Source organism: Lepisma saccharinum, chromosome 2 (genome assembly GCF_977018435.1).
Source record: "Lepisma saccharinum chromosome 2, izLepSacc3.1, whole genome shotgun sequence".
NCBI lineage: Eukaryota > Metazoa > Arthropoda > Insecta > Zygentoma > Lepismatidae > Lepisma > Lepisma saccharinum.
The window spans coordinates 78,580,927-78,606,594 of record NC_139230.1 but is presented as its reverse complement, the minus strand read 5'-3'; the positions used below and the strand labels follow the sequence as shown (position 1 = coordinate 78,606,594).

The following is a 25,668-nucleotide window of genomic DNA, read 5'->3' as shown; positions in this document are numbered from 1 at the left end:
TGCGATTCATCACTCCATAGGACGGATTTCCATTGTTCGAGAGTCCAATGGCAACATTCCTTGCACCACTGTAACCGATGGGTCGCATTGCGGGCTGTGATATGTGGCTTGTGAACTGCTGCGCGACCATGAAAACCAAGTGCGACAATCTCCCGGCGGACAGTACAATCACTTGCTGCACTACTGGAAGCCGATTGAAACTCCTGTGCCACCATCTGTAACGATGCCTTCTGGTTTGACTTCACTACACGTTTCAAGCATCGACGGTCACGATCTGTTAATATTACTGGGTCTGGGTTGGCATGTCATGACCCCCTCTCACTTCCACTTCCTGATAACATCACTCACTGTCGACCGGGGTATCTGAAATTTGTTGGATATCTCACGGGTCGAATGCCCAAACCTGTGGGCTCCAGTGATCATACCTTGTTCCGCCTCACTCAGTTCACGTCGTCTGTCCATATTGACTGCTGTAGCTGGTATGAGTGTATTCTCAACTGGCAACTCCTTTTATAGGTTGTATGACGTGTACAGACAATCGCAAGCAATTTTTGAGGGGTGTCCGGTGATGAATGGCAACATAGTGTATATTATATACCATAACTAACAAGTATTATGCACAGGCGCATGGAAATATTACCCTGAAATGTGCTATTTTCTTATTTCATTAATAATGTATTATTTGTTACAATATATTTTTGATTTCGTAAAAAGGTCATTTTTACTAATTGTATTTTTTTTTTCATTTGTATTTTTGTAGACAAGCCTTTAATTGGTTGCAGCCAACTGGAAACGTAAAATCAGGCACAGGATGTTGGAAGGGAAACATATCCATTTCAGCCCGGTAGATAATAAACCTTTATGCTCTTCTTCCGATATACTCTGCAGGGAACATCGCCTTAGTGGCTATGCCTTTTGTATAAGGTAAGATGGTTATAGAATTGTAGTTAAGACTGTTGCTTTCTTTGAGAGTATGGTATTGTTCTATACAAAAATTCTATGTAGTCAGACCAGTTCAAAATAAAGTATTAGGGCACAACTCCTATTTCATACATATGTTAGAAGATACCTGATTTTAATGTTTTTTTTAAAGCTACTTTAGATTATATTTTTATGTAGTATGAGACTAAACATGCATCTTCATTCCTGCAACTTTATATTCCAGCATTGCAAAACTCTCAAAATGATAACATAGTGATGAAAAAATTAGAAGAATTACATATATCCTTGTCCGTGTACCACAATCTTGAGTTCCAAATACGTAGGAAGAGATATGTAAATTAACTTGTAAAGTGCAACATTTTCACTGTGATGCAAGTATGTACATATTGTTGTTTGGGTTGACTTGTGTGAGATAACATGTTCAAGAGCTCAAATATTTTTGTTTTTGTGCTGTACTGGCACTGGGAAAAAATACAGGAGATAACATGTGACAGAGGATTACCGTAAATGTGTCTTTGTAAATGCAAGAAAAGATGTCAAAAGTGGTGAACAAAAATGCTTGGAAGATGGTAAAGTTTAGATACTCATGAGATGCTCAACAGCATCTAATTTCCATGAATTTTTGTGATCAGAAGCACAAGGTTCTAACTGACCTGAAATACTTGAAAAGATCTGAGAAATTCAGGGATTTTAGCCGAGTTAAAATTTATACATTATCCCTCTCAATACTTAGTGTTAAAGGAAGAAGACGAAAATTGAAATTTTTGAAAAAATTGGCATTTGGCTTCTTTGCCCCCCCCCCCTCTTTTAATAGACTGAAGTGAATGAAAAAGTTAGTATGTATCAGTGGTACATTTCTACAACCATGCAAAGTTATTTGAAGATGGACTGATACTTTTTAGCTAATAAAATAACAACAACATATAAGAACAGCAGTGTTGCCAACTTACTTATGGAACAATATCTGAACATTTGCTTCTAGTGTCAGCCTATGGATGGTGAATGGACCAGATTTTGAGGGAAGGACATCAAGAGACCACTCTTTGAGGACGTGTAATGCCAGTACCCCAACTTTGAAGAAAAGAAATTGGGAATTTTGGCATTCAGAAATTATTAATTGCAGAAATATTTGAATTTTGGGCCTTTTCCCCCTGTCTCCCCTGGACCCTTAATTGTCATACGTTGCTTGTAGAGTTGCTTCTTTCTTAATATTACATGTAAAATTAAAATTTTTCAAGAAACTTGCAGTGGTTGAGGAGTTATAGCTCTTTTCTAATATTTATCACATAGTAACAAATTCAAAACATATGCCCAAATTTTATATGCAATGCAGTTTGTTTTTCTGTGAAGCAAATGACTTCTTGTAAAATATTATCAATTTTAGCAGAATTATCCAAAAATGTTCAATTGTGGTGGAATATACAAAGGTCAAGCATCATTTCCTCCCCCCATCCCTTTCTCAAATTCCATCACAGTTGTCAGTTACATCGAACTTGAGAGCAGAAGCACAATTTCATTCCTGCTTTGCAGTACTTGCATGCACCTGCATAGCAAGATGAGAAGGAACCCATGAAAATTAAACACACGTGCAATACATTTACAAAGCTTGCAGCTCTTCCTCCCACACTTTCTGGTCACATTGAAAACATTGAAAAATCAATGCAAGTGTCACAAAATCATGGAATGACCCTGTATGGTTTCATGTTGGCTGTCCAATTTATTCCATGCATAATACGCACCACAGTTTTTTTGGGGGGACAAAAATTTTGGAACAAAGTGCATATTATACATGAGTAAATATAGTATAAAGTTTTGGCAAAGTGATTGTTGAGGAAAGAGAAAATCAGTCTTCTTGCCTATGTATGGAAAAGTTAATTTAAACCTTCTTGGTGCAACTACACTTTGTACAGTAGATGCTTTTTATTTAATTCAATGTAATAATAATAATGTCATCAGTGCATGTGGTGTTGAAATATTCATGCTTTGCCACCCATAACTTAGGAAACAGTCTGGAATTATACAAAATTTAATTGTGAAAATTACTTTCTTTAATATATTTTGATATATCGGTGGAGGCTCATAGTGGTTCGGATCCTACTTTAAACTGTAGGTTCAGTCCCGATTAGCCTTACTGTGCATAAAGTGGACTTAAAACACAAACTCAATCAATATATTTTGATATAGAATTATGAAAAATTGCATGTCTTGCACTTTTGTGATCTACACTAGGGTGACAATAAAATAGACACCCATGATACGGAACACCAACATTTATTGGCAAAGCAAATACACAGGCAGTTACTGTGACTGTGGAATTTAGTACTTGGTTTGTCAGCTTTTGTGAGCCACCAACGCCAGTAACCGACATGGCATGGTTTCAATCAATCCGTCAATGGCACCTTGTGGTACACGCCCCCATTCCTCCGACACATGTTCCATTAACTCATGTTTGTTGCAGGGCTACTGGGACCTCTTGTCCATGTTTTGTGTGCATAAGATGCTACACATTCTCAGTTGGATTCAAATCTGGCGATAGGCCAAGGCAAGATACGGATCCCTTGCTGACATTTCCAAACAGTTGTTTTTTTTGGCTCTGTAGCATGGGGCCCCGTCTTCCGTAAAAATATACCGAGTTTTATCCAGAATGTTGTGGAACACTGGAAGCAGTCCATCGTGCAAGATGGCAGTGTATTTTGCTGCATTGATATGTCCATCACAAAATATGAGTGGCGAATATCCACCATGCCAAATTGCGCCCCACACCATCACACTGATGCCGCCATATTTCACCCTCTGCTTGACAAATCTGTCATCCAGCTGGCTCAAGGCATGCCTTCACACCCAAATCCTCCCGCCATCATTGAATTGGCAATACCAGCTTTCATCAGAAAGATGACAGTTCGCCAAAAGTTGTCGCCGTGCGATGTCATGTTCTTTGCCCACTTGCAACGTCTGTTTTGTGAGCAGTGGTTTCTTTTTTGCCACTCGTTTATAAAGCCCTTCCCTATAGAGATAATGCTGAATTGTTCTTTTCGAAAGTTGTGCCGCTTGCGCGACGTCTGCCACACCGTTCCCTGGATTTCTGATAACGTGTCTCACTATCGCTCGTCTGACACGTGCTGATGGCCCTGATCGGTCGGGTTTGTGATATACACTTGTCTTCCTGTCCCTTTTAAATTGTACAATCACCCTGTCACTGTGGCCAACGGTATGGCCAAAGACGTACTAATCTCTCGTTGAGGTGCACCATGGTCCCATTGCCCAATGATGCGCCCTCGTGTAAAGTCGCTAATATATTTCGGGCCTGTCACACGTGGCATGGTTGACAGTCTCACTTTCTTCCTTCCTGATGTTTGTTCAAACTTGGAATGGAAAACAGCATCAGTTAGAAGCACCATATTGGTGACGATGCTCTGTCAGCAGGTGTCTATTTTATCCTGTCACCCTAGTGTACATTTTCCTGCCTCCCTGACCTATATTTGCTACTAGGTACCAATATAATCCGCACAATGTTAGAAAACATATCCTGTTTCAAATTCTGCCATTTTTTGCTGTGATTAATTGATGGATTATTTCTAAACATTTTTCTTACTTCCATTGTTATTACAAGGTAACCAATAAAAGTTCTTGCCACTCTAGAGCAGTGATAAACAAAGAGCAATACAGTGGACGGTACATACCTTTAGGTTTCGAAGTTATCTCCATCAGCATCCAACACCTTTTGCCAACGTTCCTGCAGCTGCACAATAACCTGGTGATAAAACTCGGCGGGCTTGGATGCAAAGAAGTCCGTGAGTGCGTTCCGCAGGTCTCCCTCATTTGCGAAGGATCTCCCATGGAGGTAGTTGTTGAGGGAATGAAACAGGTGGTAATCTGTTGGTGCAAGGTCCGGTGAATATGGTGGATGGCACAGTGTCTCCCAGCCAAGTTGCTGAAGGGTCTCTCGGGTCCTCTTTGCCACATGTGGCTTGGCATTGTCGTGCATGAACAGCACACCCTTGCGAATCACTAATGCCGGCGCCTTCTGCCGCAATTCACAGTGCGCCCTTTGCAACTGCTGAGAGTAGAGATCAGCAGTGATGGTCTGACCAAGTGGAAGGAGCTCGTAATGCACCACTTGCCGACAATTCCACCATACAGAGAGCATAACCTTTCGTGGGTGCAGAGGTGGTCTTAAGGTGTGAGGAACAGGGTCACGTGGCGACAACCAATGTCTGGTACACTTGGCAGTGTCATAGAGGACCCACTTTTAGTCACCAGTGAGCAAGCGATCAAATATGGGTGTGTTCAGGTGCTAAGTGAGCAAGGACAAACAGGCTGTCACTCCTTGTTCCTTGTTGGCTGCGCACAATGTGTGGGGCACCCACTTGCTTAACTTGTATGACTTCCCCATCCCATGCAGGTGCAGTCTGACTGTTTATGCGGAAACATGGAACCTTTCTGCAAGTTCATCACACATTACACCACTGTCCTCCTTGATGGCTGCTTTCAGGGCCTCGTCATCCAACACATGTGGTTGTCCACTGCGAGGTTCATCCGAAAGGCTCACATCTCCCAAACGGAATTTCTGGAACCAATGCCTGACAGTACGTTTGTTCACGGCATTCTCCCCAAATGCCTGGCAAATGCGGCGACTTGATGCGGCAGCTGACAGGCCCACTTTAAAGTCATACAACAAACATGCGAACAAGCTGCTTCGACACTGGACGAGCTATGACTCCTGTGTGTGTGCAACGTGCCTGTATTACTGACAGTCGATGGTCAGACTAACTCCCGATCGCTTGGCAGGCACGTGCGTCATTTCGTTTCCTCTCTGGGAGCGCATGATTAACAGGACGTCAAAAATGGCAAGAACTTTTTTGGTTACCTTGCATTATATATTCAAGGCAATGAGATCTGAGAATGACATACAAAAGTGTTAATGGTGTGATAATAAACAGTCAGTTTGATTTAGCATTGTTTTCAAATACTTAGTTTATGTAAAATATGCTGTTTTTCTTCAGTTTGCATGCTTATGTATTTTATTTTATGGTTTGATGAAATAATACATCTTTTTTTTTACTTTTTGTTTCATAATTGTTTTCAATTATTTGTATTTTACAGGCATATTCTGGAGGACAAATCAGCTCCTTTCAAACAATGTGCATATGTGGCAAAGAACAATCACCAGAAATGTACCAATCCTGTACCTTCAAATGAAGAAAAGGGGTAGGCAGAATTATTCATTTCATAAACTAACATTAATGTAGTTATATTTAATTCCGAACAATAAAGTACAAACTAAATTGTAAGATACCTATACCCTATTGAAACTAATGAAAAACCCAGTGTTGGAAATGTAATTCTCAACACATGGGATGTGACAAACTTCTAGGCTTTAAATTGTAGGTTTCATTATGATGAAAGGGAACATTTTCGTAATCTCTATTAAGCCACATAAAAATGCTCAATAGATCATGTTCCTATTGGTCATGCATGAACAAGTACCAAATATAATTTTAAATGGCTATTTTTCCTGTGTTTATTTCTTATTGTTCCTCCTGTGAACTGTGGCTGATATAAACATGCAAGAGCAAATTATGTGTTTATGAACCTCCAGGGTGGATGCTATTTGTAGTCCCATTATATGCATTATGCATTTATTTTAGAAGTACAATTGTATAATGCAGTGGTTCTCAACCTATTTCCTATCATGACCCCCTTTTATCACATCCTCTTTCCAGCAACCCCCATATGTAATTTCTGGTTTGTAATAAGCGTTTATGGGCCTTCCCGATGGCACAGTGGAAGCATCGTTGCCTTGTAATCAAGGGGTCCCGGGTTCGATACCCGGTGGAGGCACATAGTGATTCGGACTCCACTTTAAACTGTAGGTCCAGTCCCGATTAGTCTTTCTGTGCATAAAGTGGACTTAAAACAACAAATCAATCAATCAATAAGCGTTTATGTGTGTAAGCATATATACAACTCTGCGAAGAACAACGAAGAATCCCAAACAAAACCAATTTCTTTCCAACTGTCGACGAAATCATTTCTCAATTGTTGATTTAATATCAAACACAGGACAGCTATTGTGAATTGGTGCTTAGCCTTTGTAATTACCTCGGCACCACCGAGAAAATAATCAATTGTCAATTGTTTACAAATATAGCTGCTGCAACCTCAATGCTTCTCCAAAACAATGTCAAGATTTACTATTGTTAAAGATTGCAAACATTTTTCCTTCTCGTTCCGGGTTCTTTATTGTTCAAGCAAGGTTCTTCAACTGTAGTTGAAATGTAATGACATCTACGCATGATTGAGTTCAGTCAGTACTTCCGTCTGTGTTGCCAGTTTTTGCACAAACGTAGCTAATACACGGGCGTTGCGGTGTTGTCGGTTGACTTGTGATATTGTGTACTGTAGTGGCGTGATTTGAATTCTGTGCTATTAATGAAAAATCAAAATGGATAAGTTCCTTCAAAGACCTGGAAGTTCTCGTTCCACAGTTGATAAACCATCAAGAAGACAGAAGGTCAGAAGATACGATGAAGTTGGATTTCACGGCATGGTGGCTCAGTCGGTAACGCGTCTGACTACCATGCTAAAGGTCCCGGGTTCGATCCCCGGCTGGTTCAAATTCGGGAACTTTTCTAACAATGGAAGTGGCCCCGGCACCCACCCAGCGTCGAATAACATGGGTACCTGGGGGAAACCCTGGGGGGTAAAGGCGGTCAGGAGCGTGATGCTGATCACATCACCCCCACTCACGACTGGATCAAGAAAGTGTGGGGCGTTACCCCCACACCCCCTATACACCTTCATGCTATGGTGCTATGCACAGGGGAGCACTTTACCTTTTTTTTTCACGGCACGGTATGTGCTGTGTAATGAACTGTTGTCTGCTGAAAGTATGAAGCCTTCCAGGGGCCTCCTCCATGGTGCAGTGGTAGCGTCGTTGTCTTGTAATCATGGGGTAATGGGTTCGATACCTGGTGGAGGCACATAGTGGTTCGGATCCCACTTTAAGCTGTAGGTCCAGGCCCCAATTAGCCCTACTGTGCATAAAATGGACTTAAAACACCAAATCAATCAATTAAACCTTCCAAGATGTTACAGCACCTACAATCTAAACATCCTTCGGTGTAAGATAAACAGCTCGAATTTTTCCAACACAAAATCTCTGTACTTCAAAATCAGAAGTTAACCATCACCCACATGACCAATGTTAGTCAAAAAGCACTTCAGGCATCATATCAAGTGTGTGTGATAATTGCCAAAAAAGGCAAACCACACACTGTTGCAGATTTGATTCTTCCTTGTGCACTTGATAAGGTGTCAACAATGATCAACCCCGAAGAGGCTATGAAAATATCAAGGATTCCATTGTCGAATGATACAGTGGCAAGGCGTATTTCTGATTTGGCCCAAAATGTTCGCGACCAGCTGAAGGAGAACATTAGAAAAAGTGAATTTATTTCTATTCAACTGGACACAGATGTAACAAATTGTGCTCAGTTCTTGTGTTTCATCAGATTTCAATCGACTGAATCTGTGGAAGAGGATATACTGTTCTGCAAACTCTTACCTCAACATACAACTGGTGAATATTTATATCAGGTGTTTCTTGAAGCTACAAATCCATTTGAAATAGAATGGGAAAGTGTATTTCAGTCTGTAGCGATGGTGCCAATGCCTTAAATGGTAAGAAGAGTGGGCTTGTGGAAAGACTAAGTGAGATCTATCATGACAAATGTGAAATGGGTGCATTGTTCAAGATGGATATTAAACCCCTTCGATGAAGAGGCCATCAAAATAGCCAATGTAAGCCCACAACTTCTTGACGAAATGATAGAATTATTGTGTGACAAATCTTTGCAACTGGCATTTTGTAATGAAGACCTGGACAAGTTCTGGCTGAAGAGAAGAGAAGAATATCCTGGTCTGGTATCTGCTGCTTTAAAAATCATAATTCCCTTTGCTACATCGTATCTGTGTGAAAGTGGTTTCTCTTCCATGGTAAGCATTAAAACAAAGACCAGAAACCGCTTGTCAGTTGAGAATGACTTGATAATGTGCGTCATGAAAATTGAACCGGACATTGCTGCACTAGTGAAATCACACCAGGCTCAGGTTTCACACTAGCCTTCATTTTGCATTGTATTTCAATATGCAGTTTTTGTTGTATTTCAATATGCAGTTTTTACTAGTTGCATACCTCTTTTATTTGAATTGTTTTTGAAACGATCCTTCATCTGTTGATAAAAATGTTTAATATTTTTTTGCTATATTTAACCATAAGCATAGAAATAAAAATATGTCTATCAAAATAAATTCAAAATAATTTTTAATTTTTTTTTCTCTACTAGACCCTAATTACTAGGGACATTGAATTTTCACGATGCGCGAAATGTGAATAAAAGATGCAATTTTGAACATTCTGGACGTAACTACACCCCCAATGATGAAATATGCATGAGTTTTATTCGTGAAGTAATGCGAAATGTGTGCTTTTCCACGAAATGAACGCTTTTTCGCAAAATAACTGTGAAATATCAAATTAAGTAGAAAACATGCAAAAACCGGCAATCGAGATTGTGCGCGCAAACTGTCGATTTGTGACTAAACGTTTGCCTAAAGTTTCGTACCACTTGCATCTGAAGAACGTTTTATCTTCGATCACATCAGGAAGATGCTGCAAATTGGGATTTCCCATGCACATAATCTCAGTTCGAAAACTTTGCTCCCTGTAAAGCTGCATTCCTTTCTTCCCCCGAATGTCTACTCAACTTCCAGTTTCATTGAACTTGCTAGCTGTAGCAGCGATAAGATTAGTCTGTTTTTTTCCACCGCTGGTATATACCGCTGATCTAACATTTTATTTACCGCTCTCCTCAGTTTTTATTTACCATATATTTGTCTCCCTACTAATTACATTTATCATTTTTGCCTCCCTTCACGACCCCCATGAAATCCTCTCGCGACCACCCCAGGGGTCATGACCTCCAGGTTGAGAAATATTTAGACTAAATTATTGCCTGCTTAATATGTATCACTAATGTGATTCAAGATGTTCTTCTATGCCTTCTACTATAAAATACATTTTTATCCATTATTTAACATTGTATACAGCACATAAACAAAAGAGAAAACTATGATTACAAATGCAAGAGTGGCAGCTGTTAGATTAAATGTTTTGTCACAAGTGGTAAGTCATCTTTTAACTGAATTATGAACATATGTAATTCATAGTAGTTGCTTCTTCATTCAGTTTGAGGCACTTATAAAGAATTGTGCAGTTTTAAGATGTTATATACTGAATAAAAATGTATCAATGAATTAATGGTACTATTACCATGATGGTAGATATTTTGTGTACTTAAGAAAATTATCATCTTCCGAAAAACATACAAAAGGCATATGGTTGTTGAATTTTCTGTTCTTTCTCTACTGGGCTGTGAATGTTAGCAGAACCATTATTTCTTGTTAATTTGAATTTTAACATACTGATAATGTGCGAATTACTCACAATTAAATATAAACTTTAGGCTAAAAGATTAAAAATCGGCAACTTACGTGTGTGAGTATGAGATTTTTCGTACTACGTTTCGGAGGTTACACTACCTCCTTCTTCAGGTTGAAACGATGTTATTCAGACACCTGACATGGTGCCTCGTCGTGAAAGTGTTGTACTAGTATTGCGCGGTTTTAGATGTGTAATTTATATTCTTTTTTAGAAAGTGTCCTTTATGCAACTTTTTAACCTAAATCCTTAACCTTCACTTTCACGACGAGGCACCATGTCAGGTGTCTGAATAACATCGTTTCAACCTGAAGAAGGAGGTAGTGTAACCTCCGAAACGTAGTACGAAAAATCTCATACTCACACACGTAAGTTGCCGATTTTTAATCTTTTAGCCTAAAGTTTATAATTTGAATTTTGTGAACATGGTGATTAATGTGCTCATTTTTGTTATAGGTATTGTAACAGTCACATGCAGGAGGCTGACATGGCACCGAAGAAGGAACATCAGTGTAAGAAAGACAAGATGGTTCCCAGTAAGGAAGAACTACCGCCTCCTCCAATGGGTGGAAGACTGAAAATTTCTGACCGAATCAAGGCTCTTGTGAAGTCTGGAAGTAATGCTGTTGTCACACTTATGGATGACAGCGATGAACCTGAAGATCCATATGCCTTCAGTAAACCAGAACCTGTACCCAAGCCATTGAAATTATATCAGAATGCATCCCCCAACTTAAATTCACATGTTGATTCCATAGTTGGAATGTCAAATTTGCCTGTGCCCAAACTTCTAGCAGTAGGAACCAGTGAAACGAAAGTTTCTGATGATGAAAGTTCCAAAATAATGAATAGACTATCATCTCCTGGTCAACAATCAGCTCTTCAGACAGTGAAACCATCTTGCCATCCAATAACTTATAGATCACACAACAATGCTTCCCAGACAAGTTTCGTCACCATCCGAGCCAAGCAAAGTCATATCAAAGGTTCACAAACTCAGGTTTCAGGATGCACAGTTCAGAAAGCCACTTCCAAGTCTGAAATGCTGCCGTTTACGTTGACAAGAGTGAAGCAGATTTATGCTACCATTAACGAATCCAAGCAGGACCTATATCCATTAGGTAAGATTGGTTTCTCTAAGTGCATATGATCTGAATTGTTTGTTTATGGGCTTGAATTTTTTTTTAAAAAAAAGAAGTTACTAATATATTCACAACAGTGCACAAGAAGTGGTGGAAAGGTTAAAGCCAAAACAAAAGTACAGAGCATTCCCTGACATTCGCTACGAGACACTGCGGCAAACGACCTGGCATCGGCGCTTGTCTTTCCCGGTGAATGGGTCCGTGACAGTCGCTTATATTAAACCTCGTAAAAAAGTTTAGAGTAACAGGGTCAGTTCTGAATAAAAGTGGAAAGAAAAATGGGGAAATAAAGTATACAAAGACAATCCACACACCATCCGTGAGTTCAAAGAGAGTATTGTACAAAAAATTGGGAGAATTACAGTAGACAAACTTGCACGTGTAAATGCCAATTTCCTTCGGAGATGCCAGGAATGTGTTGCAGGAGAGGGACATCATTTTCAACACCTTTTGTAGTCAAGGTTAGTACACAATATGAAAACTGTAATTTTAATAGTCGACGGTTGCTGACCTGTTCACCGGGAAAGACAAGCGCTGATGCCGGGCTGCTTGCCGCCGAGTCTCGTAGCGAATGTCAGGGAATGCTCTGTATAAGTGGAATAAAGTAGAAAGAGATAAATAGTTTTAAAACTACAGAGGAAGATGGAGAAAAAAAGATCCCCTGTGCTTTGCACTATGCCATGAAGGCATATAGGGTGTATAGAGTTAGTCCCCAACACTTTCTTAATGAGGGCCAAAGGTGGGGGTGATGTAATTAGCACCATGCCCCTGGCTGCCTTTATCCTCCAGAGTTTCCTCAAAATATACCCACTTTATACGACACTGGGTGGGCTCCACAGTCACTTGAACAGGTGGAAAAAAATTTGGTTGTCCCCTGCTGGGGATGAAACCCAGGTCTCTCGCATGGTAGTCAGATGCCCTAACGACTGAGCTACCATGACTATATGATGTTACTGTATATTTTGTGCTTTTAAGCTGATTCTCAGCAACATACACAATATACACAACCATACATTTTTGAATCCTTGTCCCGAGGTTCAAAAGTTGCAGTACCTGAAGTTCTGTGGATGCTAGTTTAGGCAATAGACACGTACCTCTTCAAATTACAACTTAACGCCCATTTCCTTTTAGATATATATAGGTTTGTTCATATTATATTTACAGAAGTTAATTCTTGGCCGTTATTCGCAAAATTACATTCCGGTGTGCCCTGTCCCCCCTTCCCGAAGAGAGTGTGTAGACTCGCGTAGCCACTGGCTCCACAAGTAAAAAAAAAATATAACGCTCAGTACCAAAAAAGGTGGCTGAAGGTATGTGTGTTGTTTACCCGGTTTCCCACATGAAATAAACTATTGGAATAATGTGAAATGAGCAAGTGTTTGTATTAAAAGAAAGAAAGTTAACATCCCCGCCGTCGATTCACATAGTAAGGTAAGAATGCTCGCCCAGCCGCTCCCCTCAGAGAAAAAGATACCTCTTACATTGCTGTACTTTGCCAAACGTCTGAGGTCGACTGCTCGCCTGCCCTTCCTATTTATAGGCCCCGCTAATGACCTAAACCGTTACTGGAAACTTACCGCTCTCCAAAGGCCAAGAACCCAAAAGTACAGGAATACATAGCCGTACACAATTTATAACATAAAAAAAAAGGATCCAGTAATGATCGCATCATTACAATGAGGAAGATGGAAAGGCATGACTTGAATCATAATTGCCTGTGTGAGGAACAGAACAGTTGGCATATGAGAATTCCAGATGCAAACCCTGTAAAATTACAATTTGTTGCCAACTTTCATTTAGTTATTTCCTCTTGTATACCAGGAACTATTTGTTTGATTGAAGGAATTGTAGCACCTGGGATAGGTTTCCAGGCTGTTCACTAAATTTTCGTAGCTTTATTGTTCAGTTCTTGTAATACATAAACATGTTTCCTTTGCCAAGCACATTTTACATACTGCGTAAGATTATGTCATCCAGTAATCTGCCGAAGCCAATTTCTGATATTTCAATACCAACCGAAATTGGGTTATCAGAATCCATAAAAATGTGACATTTAAACTGATTCTGATGCTCAATATTTGTTACTTTTAAAAGCTTGGCATTGTCCATGTTTATTACAATGCAGTCGTAATTTTTTTTAAGAAAAGAAAACTGAAAAAGTGGAGTGGTAATGCTCTCATTCATCTGATTTATTTCTAATATATGTGAATAGCTGCTCCTGTACCCATGTAAAATCTCAAGAATATCAAGGCAAACTTACTCCTTTTGTAGCAACTGAAACACTGACAACAGAACAGTACAAACACTTCTTGCGAAATGATTGGCGAGAATGTTGGAATCTGTAAAGACAGTGGAACTGCAATGTTGGACTTTTCAGGGAACCAAGGTGGAAAAACTTAAATGTCAGAAAAGTACACAGAAAGATTTTGTAACTTGCAGCTTTGTGCAAACCATGAAGATAAAATGAGCAATTCAGGAAACATAAAACCAGGGTTCCACTGTATCCTTCTTTCTTTAAACTTCAATCTAGTAAACCTTGTGTAGTTTTTACAATATCATTTGATCTTATCGCATAAGTATTGAGAAATCTCATTAAATGTATTGTTTATACTTTTTTTTAACACCTTGCTGTAACTGTTACAGGGTTGGAAGTGTCGGAGAGCGAAGACAGTGATTGTGATTCATCGAGCATGGTTCAAAGGCATTGGTTCTCCAGATCATTGGAGAGGCCACTACCAGATGCACCTCCATTTCTTCGATTTAACACTAAGGACACTGAATTGTGTCTTCATACCGGTCATAGTGAAGGTAAAAAGAACTCTAGTTTGGATCCTGATGGATCTGGGACGAAAATGTCCTCTTCTGTGCGGCAGGTTAGGCTAAATCAAGTTAAGGCTGAGTTTCGAAGGAGGTTAAACCAGTATCATAATGCAGAAGTTGTAGCAAAGGCGCAACAAAGAATGAAAGGAAATGTAGTGAATGCTATTATTGAGGCAGCTCGCAAGGATCCAAACAAAGCTGCCACTCTCCTTCAAAATAAAGGGAAACAAGGCCATCGTAAAGTGAAGAAAAGGTGAGCAACTATTTAGATTAGAAAATTTTCTACATTATGTGATTGGAGAAATACATATGCAAGAGCTTTTCTTCACAAAGAAAAATTAAGCACATGTGCATTCTGAATCTTCATCTGTACTCTGGTATTGACTTGCAACATTGCTTAGAATCAGGTTGTTTACAAGATATGTATTATGTAAAACATAATAGTATGGTTCAAAATCAGTAGACTGCAAACAAATCCAAGGAATTTAGTTTTTGATTTGCAAAATTGCAACTGTTCATATAAATTGATATAACAGGATTCAAATTAAAACTTGATATGCTGCTTCCAGTCAATAATGCATGAGGTGAATGTACACCATCAGTAAGAATATGTTAAAGAATTGCTTTAATGCAATTCCAGTTGCTTAATATTTTGTACATTCATTAAATTTCATCTAATTTACATTGATTTGTAATGTACCTAAGAACAGTTGAAGTATACATCGGGGGGGGGGGGGGATATTGTGCACTCTGTTAACATGATCATTTGCAAACAATTTAAACAGATATACAATTATCTGAAGGGCATGAGTTTATTGAGATTTGGGTCTATACTGGCATCAATTTGAATTTAAGCACCATAGGAATAAACATGTTTTACTGTGCATGATGTGAAGAGTTATTGTCTTTGTTGCAGTGCTCACATTTTGCTAATAATTATTTAACACATAAATTATGTTCCTGTTATTTTCAGTTCAAAGAGGACAATGCTGATCAGTACAGTATGCAGTTACAGAAAAGGTGAGGAAGACGCATGTACAAAAATAGCTCTTCCCTGTACAAGCCATTGTGTTCGACACATCATGTGCAATGTCGATCAACTTTTATTTGAACCCTGTTCATCCAAGTTTTTGGATAATACTCATTGCTGTGTACCTGCTTTTCTCATCCGCCATGGATTACCTCTTTGTATAGAACATGCGAGGGAAAGGGTGAGTTGATTTCCTTTTCATTTATGAAGTTACATGCATTCTATAGCTGTATGATATTAAAAATGTGTACCTGTAGTGTGATGCTATTTGATGAAGAAGGGTATGTGCCACAAGTGTTAAAAATGTGATACTTTGAGTTTGCAGTTGTTCAGCTCTAATACAATTTCATGTGCACTTTTGTAAAAGAAGAAAATAAAAACTATATCTTTATTACTAGTGAAATATATTTTTTGTATGCCAGTTAGTTTCCACGGCCCACCTACACCCATCATAAAAGGCTCTTTGGTTTGTGACTGGTGGCAGTTAAAATCAGTGGGCAAAAAGTACAAATATATATTTCACCAGTAACACTGACTTGGTGTTTATTTTTCTTGTAAGAGGCTGTTTGTTCTATGAATTTAAGTTTTCATTTTTGTATCTGCTCGTTATTGTGTGATACAACTTCCAAAGGAAACAGACTGTGCATTGTAAAATACTTGTATTTGCTTTATAATACAGTAATAAACAATTAGCCATATTGGAATGAGTTTGGTGCAGACACTTCATTGCAAGATAAGTGACCAGAATAACTGTGAACATTCTCATGTGTTAACTTTCGTTAGTTACCTTACAGGTCAAATTTAATCAAGATTTAGTGGTGTAATAACAGTTTATTCATTATTCCCCCTTTATTTTAAATTTGGATTTTACTGAAAGTTATAAAAGTGTTATTTTATATTTATGGTTACCTTTCTTGAAGAATAGATGGATGTGGTTTAAAAATCTTAAATCACATTTCTTTCATTGCCATATTATGCCTCGCCCAACCCTGTGGCCGAGTGGTTAGCACATCGCGCTGCGATGCCAAGGGTCCCGGGTTCGAATCCCGGTCAGGCTTGGTTGTTTGTGAATGTCCATTCATCAATTTCATCATTTCATCACTCATCCCCATCTTCGCAAATTAGCCAAGAAGCACAAAACGCGAAGTAAAATAAACTAAATCAATCAATCAATCAATCATATTATGCCTCAATGCAGAGCCAAATTATTTTCTTATGCAAACTCCACACTGATTAATCAGTACCATTACAACCAAAAAAATCAACATTATTACCTAATCTTGATATATATGTGTGTATGTGTTCATGCATGCATTCATGTGCATTCAAGGAAATAAATATCACAGATTTTGCAACTTTTTAACATTGTGTTAGATTTTTCTTATTTTTGGCAGAGTTCAGATATCTACTTCCATGGAAATTGAAGCTTCAGACTTTTTTATTTATTATTATTATTATTATTATTATTATTATTATTTTTTGCAGGACAACTATGACAAAATGTATTCAGAAACAAGACCAAAGAAAGCCAGTAAAAAGGTTAAACCTTTACCTATGACCCGCAAACGAAGGAAGAAGAGGCGAATTGATAATGTACGCTCAAGGTCACCTGAATCATCTGTTCCAGATCTATCTGTGCCTCAGCAATCTGAAGAAGTTGGTAAGTAACTTTTGAATTTACCATTTCACGCCTGCATGTGAAATTCAGTGTAATTTAATATACAGTTAACTCTCGATACAATGACCTTTCACAGTTCCCGGGAAAGGGGTAGTTTTTCAAAGGCATCGTTATTGGAATTTCCACCAATTTTTAGGTTAAACTGAGCTCAAATGGACACATAGATTCCTAGGAGATGGTAACACCATTTTTCCTGTTTAGTTATACAACCTGTTATGCACAGGATGCATGTTGTGAGAAGGAAAATAGAACATGAAAACGTTTTCACAAAAAAGGATTTTAAATGATGTAATTTTCTTTTAATTGTGCAAAGTCGTTGGTCTTCCCCTAAATTCTTTTACAGTAAAAAAAAGTATAAAAAACTTACGTGAGTGAGTATAATTGTTGCAGAGGACATTTTGCGAAGCTACGCTCCACTTCTTCAGGTCTCTTTTCAGTACATAGAAACTAGTTTGACACTTTCGAGATCAGAAAAGAAGAAACTTATTGAAAACTGTAAGAGGGGTGAACTTCCTATCGCTTTCGGTATTCCGAAAACTCATAAAGAAAGGATCCACAAGACCGATTATACCCATGTATTCTCACCCAGGGTATAAACTGGCAAAAACATTAGTAGAGAGGTTAAGGGAGGTTGGGGGGAAGACCAAATTCAGTGTTGAGAATTCTTGGGAAGTGAAGAAGGGATTGGAGGGGATAAACCTAGATGAAGAGGATGGAATCGTAGCTTTGATGTCATTAATTTGTATCTTAGCGTCCTTCAAGATAAAGCCGCGGATTGTCTTCAGAGGTGGGTTATAGATAAGGGAACTGATGTTGTGACAGCCTGAGAGTTCGTTCGGTGGTTCCATTTAGTATCATGATACAATTATTTCTGTTTCAATGGGAAAATTTATAGACAGATCGAAGGACTTGCTATGGGAAACCCTGTTTCGGAAATAGTTTCCAGCATATTCCTTCATTACATTGAGAAGGATTCACTGAGTGAGGTTAACAATGATATTAAATATTTTTGTAGATATGTTGATGACATCTTGGTTATCGGGAAAAAAGAAATATTAGATCGTATTTTTGAAATCATGGGAGAACAAGACAATAGAATAAAATTCACTTGTGAGATAGAAAACGAAGGAGTAATTAACTATTTGGACATGAAGATTGAACGGGTTAATGGCAGGTTTTGGACTGGGATTTACCACAAGAAGTTAGCAGGGGACAGATATATCCACCAAGATTCTGAACACGCAAACAGAATTAAGAATAATCTATACATGAACTTCTACATTCGGGCAGGGAGGCTTTGTAATTGTAGGGAGGAAAGAGAGAGAGAAGAAAATTGGATAATGAAGGTGAGGTTAAGAAACGGTTATAAAGTAGAGGAAATGAGGAGAATAAAGAGGGGGCACTTAAAGTCTTGAATAAAGAAGGTGGAAAGAATGGGATAAGGAAGAATCACGAGGTAGGGGAAATAGACTACAAATACGTTGGCATCCCATATGTAAAAAGGGTGTCCGAAAAATTTGATAAGATTTTAAAAGACTTCAGGTTAAACGGGGGAATGAGAGCTCCCCGAAATATAGAGGAATACTTTACTGAATACAAAAAGGATGGAAAGGGGTGAAAAGAAGTCAGAGATGAGAAGGGCGTGTATAAGATAACTTGCTCTTGTAATAAAGCATATATTTGACAAACTGGAAGAAGCATGGGAACTCGTTGGGACGAGCATGACAAGGATATTAGGGAACAATCTCCGAAGACCAGGCTTTCTGAACATGTTTTAGAATTAAATCATAAGGTTAGAAAAAGAGAAGTTGTAAAAAGAGTTCATAAACAACCTGATATGAACGTTCATGAGGCTGCAAATATTTGTGTTGATAGGGGGAAGAAACTAAATAGGGATGATGGTAACTTGAATGAGGCCTGGATTCACTTGTTTAAACGGTGGGGAAAAAATAGTGAAGAGTTTGTTAAATTCCATGTCACGCCGGAAGTGACTCGCGCTGCGTCGGAATCTGTGGAGTTCTCATTGGAGGGGATGTAGCATTCGTATGCTACAGTAGTCATTCATTCTGTATGGTAATATGGGCACACCTTTCTTTTAGAATTATCTCTTAGCCTCATGGCATTTTTATCTTCATGTAATTTTAAATTCCATATCCAAACACCTTCTTTTACCTAATCCTGGATTTTTTACATATATGAAGAAGTACTTTATGTACTGAAAAGAGACCTGAAGAAGCGGAGCGTAGCTTCGCGAAACGTCATCTGCAACCATTATACTCACTCACATAAGTTTTTTATACTTTTTTTTTTTTTACTGTAAAAGAATCTATTTAGTGAGTAAACGCACAGATTTCCAAAATGTATATATATACTTCCCCTAAATTCTTACAATTCCAGTCATGAGAAACCCTTTTTGCACTGAGACCTATGGAAAGGAAAACAATCTCTCGTTTATTGCAAGCAAAACTTGAAGAATCTTGACACCAGCCACACTGGTGCCAGCAAGAGTCGGGAGAGATAATCGGTCAGAATGAATGTTGGATTTTATATGGGTCTACTACAGCATTGTCTGTTACAGGATTGACTGGTAAGATAAAATCTCTCGGGAAACACAACCAGTGGAGTGTGACTTCAATAACGTGAGTTGTGGTCTTCATCAGGTTGGCGGTGCGAACAATATCTGTTGGCAGTGCACCCAAGCTATGTGTTTCTCAGTCACGAAGTATTTTATAGTTCTACGATAGATGTCAAGCCATCGTCAACTAAGAGTGAAATCAACCACAATATACATTTACTGATCCTAGTTACAGTGAATGTTTTTAGGACATCTACTTGAAAGCTTTGTTTGTGTTTGTTTTATGCACAGATAGGCTAGTTGGACCTGGCCCAGCAGGTTAAAATGGGATCCACACCATCCAATGGTTGATGTGGACAACGATTGATTGATTTGTTGTTTTAAGTCCACTTTATGCACAGGAAGGCTAATCGGGACTGAACCTACAGTTTAAAGTGGGATCCGAACCACTGTGCCATGTGTCTCCACCGGGTATCGAACCCGGGACCCCTTGATTGAAATGTACAACGATGTGGGGGTTATCTCCAAGGCAGAAATATCTATGCAAGCATCCCCACCTGTCCTATTTTATTATTTATTATTTTAAAATGTAGGAGCATACAACAACTGGACTCACAGCTTGAGCAAACACTCCTTTATCTAAAAAGTTCCACTTTGAACACTCTCTCCGCCAGTGTGATATCGAACCCGACACACATTGATTACATGGCAACGAAGTTACCATTACACCACCCGGGATGCGATATGTTCTTATGCATCATGTCCATTATGTAACACAGTGTTGAACTTCTTTCTTGAATAGGAAACATGATAAATCTTATCAAGTGTTCCATTTGAAATAGATTCCCTCATTGAAATCTGGCCCTTATTTCCCAAAGAAGACTGTAGACATCTTAAAACTAATTATTTATTAATTAGTATTAGTTGTGAATCCTTCATATTTGCTGCTTGTAATATGAAGCTTATATTACACAGTGCTTCACATTGATATTTATTTCCACAAAGCATTTACCATACTTTCTGTCATCCAGTGCTGAGCTCATTTTCTTTTGGGAGAGTTAGCATCACTCATTTAACGTTCGCCAACCCCTGCGAGCACAACTTTGAATTTGAAATGACCGATTGGTTGCCACCGCCAGTTGGACAATGGACGTGGATGGACAAGGATGCTGCCGCGTGATGTATGGAGGCTGCTTTGATTTTGGTTTCGTTAACAACAGCAGTGTGCTGTGTAATGCACTTTTATCATAATCTATAGCTGCAAAATAAGTTATTTCGCTCATGCTTACATTGAAGAGAAGATGATATTAACAGTAGGATATTTAAAAGGTAAAAAGGAGAAACTTAGAAAATTTTTGAAATACATTGGTTGTTACAACTCCTCCCCTCCCTCTCCTCTACACAGCCTGCCATCTAGCGTGCCCACAGAGAAGCAAATTGACAACATAGTTGGATGCACTGCCAATAGATGTCACTAGTTTCACCTGTGACATATTAAGACCACAGAGTATAACATAGAGTTGACAGGTCTCTCTTAGTAGTTTGTCTATTGACACAACACAACATTTCTAGGCATCAGACAAAAAAAAAAAAAAAAAGAAGCGGGGCTGTAAATTTTGTTCTGCTTCGGCTCTGTAAAATACATCGTAAAAAAAGTCGTGACAGTCATGTTATCTTTGCTTCAACCAACTTTATATTCATCCCCCTCCTGCATTCCAGGAAGCAGTCCAAACTCTTCTTCGATTTGCATTGTAATCCAGCCTGGAGAAGGAAACACGCAACTTGCGATTTGTTTGCACCAAATGTGTATTCTAGGACACATTAAACAGCATCGCACTCTATAATCATTAGGGTTTGGAATTGGATTTCACTTTAAACTGTATATTTAGTCCCGATTAGCCCATCAGTATAAAATGAACTCAAAACAAGCTTTATGAAACCTATCACCAAGCAAAAGCTTTGCGCTCTCTGGCTTTGCAGACGCTAGATGAAATACTGGCACCAGCTGCAGCGCAAGAACAAGGAGACTGACTGGAAGTTTGAGCAACAGGTGGCTCAAGAGAAAATGCTCTCATATAAAGATAATACAACTGTCGAAGAGGGAACTTTTATCAGCAGTGTGAAGAAGAAAGAAATAATCCTTGCTTTACGTTTTACCATAATATAGGCAATATTTCCTATGCAGACAATAGCATTTAAAAAAACAACAAGTGAATGCTGCAATTTTCACATTGCCGTGCACACCAGTGGTGGAGAATGAGCTCTGAAAGGGGGGGGGGTGACTTTTTTTTTACTTGTACTATGGTTTTTGTTTGCTTCATTTTAGACATCAAAGGAAAGGAGGAGGGGTCTACTTCAACCCTCACCTGTAATCAGGCCATGTGCACACACAAGCAAGAAAATCGTGGATGAAACAATCGGCATCTACCCCCCCCCCCCCCACACACACACAGGTTTGCTGACAAGAAAAGAGGGAGAAATCACTCAGGCAACATAACACGTTTCGGGCAAATATTATGGCATCAGCACAGTTGGGAAAACATATGAAGTAGGGAAACTGGAGTTATGATGCACGTAAGATTGAACGATCTTTAGTTGGCCTATGTGGTTATGATTATCTCTAACAGTTTCGCTTTTTTATGAAATGTTACAGGAAACAAAGAACATGTTTTGAATGGAAACGGTTACTTGAAATTTTTGGCTACAAGGCCAAGAGTTGCTCACTTACAGGAACCTCTGTAAGTCAGAGCTGGAAAGATGGGAGAGACTTCTAGATGCCACGCGTCTGTATTTTGGAACATTCCTGTGATCTTCTCTGGCATGCCCCCCATCCCCACTCCAAGTTGTCAGCAGCTCTTAGGACAAGGAAGCAAGTCAAGGTCGATTTAAAATAACATCGAAACACATTATTAGATCTTCTCTTCTTGCGTATGCAAGATCAATTAAAATCACAATGGGTTAACAAGCCTGGCACGTTGGGTAGGGGCATTCGGGTGTGGGGGAGGGGAGGGCAAAGGTCAAGTGCTATTGGATATATCACTCAAGTGTGGTGTGGTGGTGTCTGTTTTTGGATCAGATCCACTTGCAAGTGGTAGAGCGCTCATGAAGGGAATGAGTGCAACAAATGTATTTTTTGGCTGATTTCCTTCAATTTTTCAAATTTTTTCCAAAGTTTTCACGGTTCCCAGGAAAAGAGTCGTTACTTTTAGAGGGTTATTATATCCGCGGTTGTAGAATTGAGAGCCGACTGTAGTTCACTAAGTGCAGCTAAAATGTTTTCTTTCTTTTTAATTATTTTCCATTTAGCAATAATAAATGTACTTCAGTGAATATGTCCAAATATTTTGCAACTTCAAGCCTGCCTCTGAAGATATGTAATCTAAATTTTATATCACTGAGTCTACCCCAACTGATTGATTCTAATCAGATTCTATTTCAATAAACATAATATTTTCTTCATCAAAATTCCTTACATATAAATAGAGAATGGCATATAAATGTTTGAGGTATATTCAATTCTTTTTGAACCTGAAATTGCTGTAAACTTGCTTATATTACTCCCTTATAATCTCCAGTTCATTAACAATTTTAGTGTGATAAAAATTGCATTTTACCAATTGTAGTTTGTTTGTTCTAAATTGCTGTGAGGGTTTGAAATTCACTTCCCCAGCACAGAATATCGATGTATTTGGATATATTTACTTTTGCTCCATGATAGATATTTTTCATATTGATTTTTCACCATTATATAAGGGTTGCCCAAATGAAACTAAGACTTTTGTCGTAGCTTAACTACGCAGAGCTTTGTGTTTGCTCTGGTAGGTGGCACTGTATGTAAGGAAGCAGACGGTCTGGTCTGACAGTGCAATGTGTTGTTTGCATGTGCAGAAGAACGTTCACAACATAGATTCATTTGCACGCAGTGGGTCCCCAACCATCTTTCTGAGGAGCAGAAGGTTGGACGAATGGGTGTTTACGTGGAGCATCTGCTGCATTACCAAGGAGAGGGGAGTCAGTTTCTTTCCAAAATTGTGGCCGCAAATGAAACATGGTACCACCACTTTGATCCAGCCATGAAACGGATGAGTATGGAATGGAGGCATCCGAACTCACCATGCCAAAAGGTGCATTCCTGCTTCAGAGCTGGAAAAGTGATGTTCACTTTTTCTTTGACGAGAAGGGCCCATTGCTTTTGGATTGGCTGGATGCAGGTGGGACTGTAAACTCAACCACATACTGCACTACCCTAAACAAACTGAAATCGGCCCTCAAGAGTAAGCGACCTGGCATGTTGTCAAATGGGGTTCTTGTGTTGCACGACAATGCACACCGTGTTGCACAGGTGTGCTGTGATCTGCTGCGGCATTTCCGCAGGGAAGTCCTCGACCATCCTCCCTACAGCCCCGATCTCTCACCCAGCTACTATTACATCTTCTGGCCACTAAAAAACATCTGAAGGACAGCCGGTTTGCCAATGATGCTGAGGTCCGTGATGCCGTTTGTTCCGCAGTCAACCACGGACGTTCTTCGCTAAGGGTATCCATACCCTTGTGATGCATTGGGACACTTGCTTAAACAGACAAGGTGACTATGTGTAGAGGATATGTCACCCTTGGGCCACTTTTACTTCCTGTATGTTCATATATTCCAACCTATAAATCATTACAGAAAAAAAAAAACAAGAGTCTCACTTTCATTTGGGCAAACACCTAATAACTGCTAGTATCAGGTTTTTCATAGTACAGTAATTTCAACCCTTTAGTATCATGAATTAAAATTATCACTTCTTATTGCATATGTAAGGTTTCACATTTCCACATTGCAAATTGGATGGAGAAAACATCCAAAGTGGAAACACAAAACTTTATGAATGCAATATTAAAACTGCATTTTCCGCTTCCATCATGAACATCACTTTTTACTTTGCTAGATATGACTGTGGAGAAGGTATCATCTCTGGTGGACAGTGCAAGTCACTATAGTCTTGATGAGTCTGCTGACAGGCTTAGTGGTCCAGAAAATCCATGTACAGCAGAAGAGAAAGAAGAAGGCTTTCCTGAAGATATTAAAGGTAGAACCTCCAAAGTAGGCCTGCATACATTCAAGGGTATGTACTTGTTGTCCTGGTGCCTAAGAATATACCATGTGAGATTACAAATATAATACATATAATGAAAAAGAAATATTGCATGTCGAGACACAATATAGTGTGCAATATATTACATGAGATGCATTTTCTGTTCTGGTGGCCAGGACTGAGACTTAACTTTGTGAGTGATGGTTTGTTCTAATGTTTAATTGTTACAGTGAAATTAGTGACATTTCCAAAAATTACTCCAAAATGTACAATACATTTATAAAGTTTACAATTACATTTATAATTTTTACATTAGTGACAATGACAATTTGTGAGTGATAACATTACGCAATTAATTTTAGACCAAGACAAACATTTCCCCCCAACCTCAAAGCGTCACATCGACATCAGTAATATCTAGATAAATTAACTTTTAACAAGTTCCCAATTTGACTAGTTCCCAAAATACCAATCGATATAGATGATGTGTTGTGAATTGATTATTAGTTCTTAGCATTTAAGGCAATTGAAATATTTATTACGGGTTGTTCCATGTTTTTAACTTGGGGCCATCAATTATTGGCATATTCTAGGTTAATGAAGCAGTGTATCGAGGCGAGTCCAAACTTCATCTGTTCTGGTGTTCCAGAGCAGTTTTCCGTATTAACTTTAACAGGAGTTGCCTTGTGCATATTGTGAAATGACAAACACAGGACCAACGTCTCATTCTAGAATTCCATAGCGAGGTGTCCTTGGCAGAAGGAGGCCGTTTACCTTCATGTGCGGAGCTGCCTATTTGACACGCTCCAAGATAAGAATGCTGCATCTGCATTCTTTGGTGTTAGCAGATATTGGGACTGTCCAAAGTACAGCGTCCAATCAAAGAATTGTTATTTTATGTT

General features: G+C 38.9%; 1 protein-coding gene across 1 annotated transcript in view; it reads left to right on the top strand.

Annotated features, from left to right (window-relative positions):
- Window positions 1–25,668, top strand: part of LOC145982671 (INO80 complex subunit D-like) — a 39,604-nt gene that overhangs the window by 8,430 nt on the left and 5,506 nt on the right. The window contains exons 2-8 of the mRNA XM_083116044.1: window positions 761–924; window positions 6,046–6,150; window positions 10,901–11,565; window positions 14,230–14,659; window positions 15,380–15,617; window positions 16,922–17,096; window positions 24,620–24,796. Coding sequence (XP_082972170.1) covers window positions 812–924; window positions 6,046–6,150; window positions 10,901–11,565; window positions 14,230–14,659; window positions 15,380–15,617; window positions 16,922–17,096; window positions 24,620–24,796 — 1,903 coding nt within the window. The 5' untranslated portion in view covers window positions 761–811. The remainder of the gene's footprint in view (window positions 1–760; window positions 925–6,045; window positions 6,151–10,900; window positions 11,566–14,229; window positions 14,660–15,379; window positions 15,618–16,921; window positions 17,097–24,619; window positions 24,797–25,668) is intronic.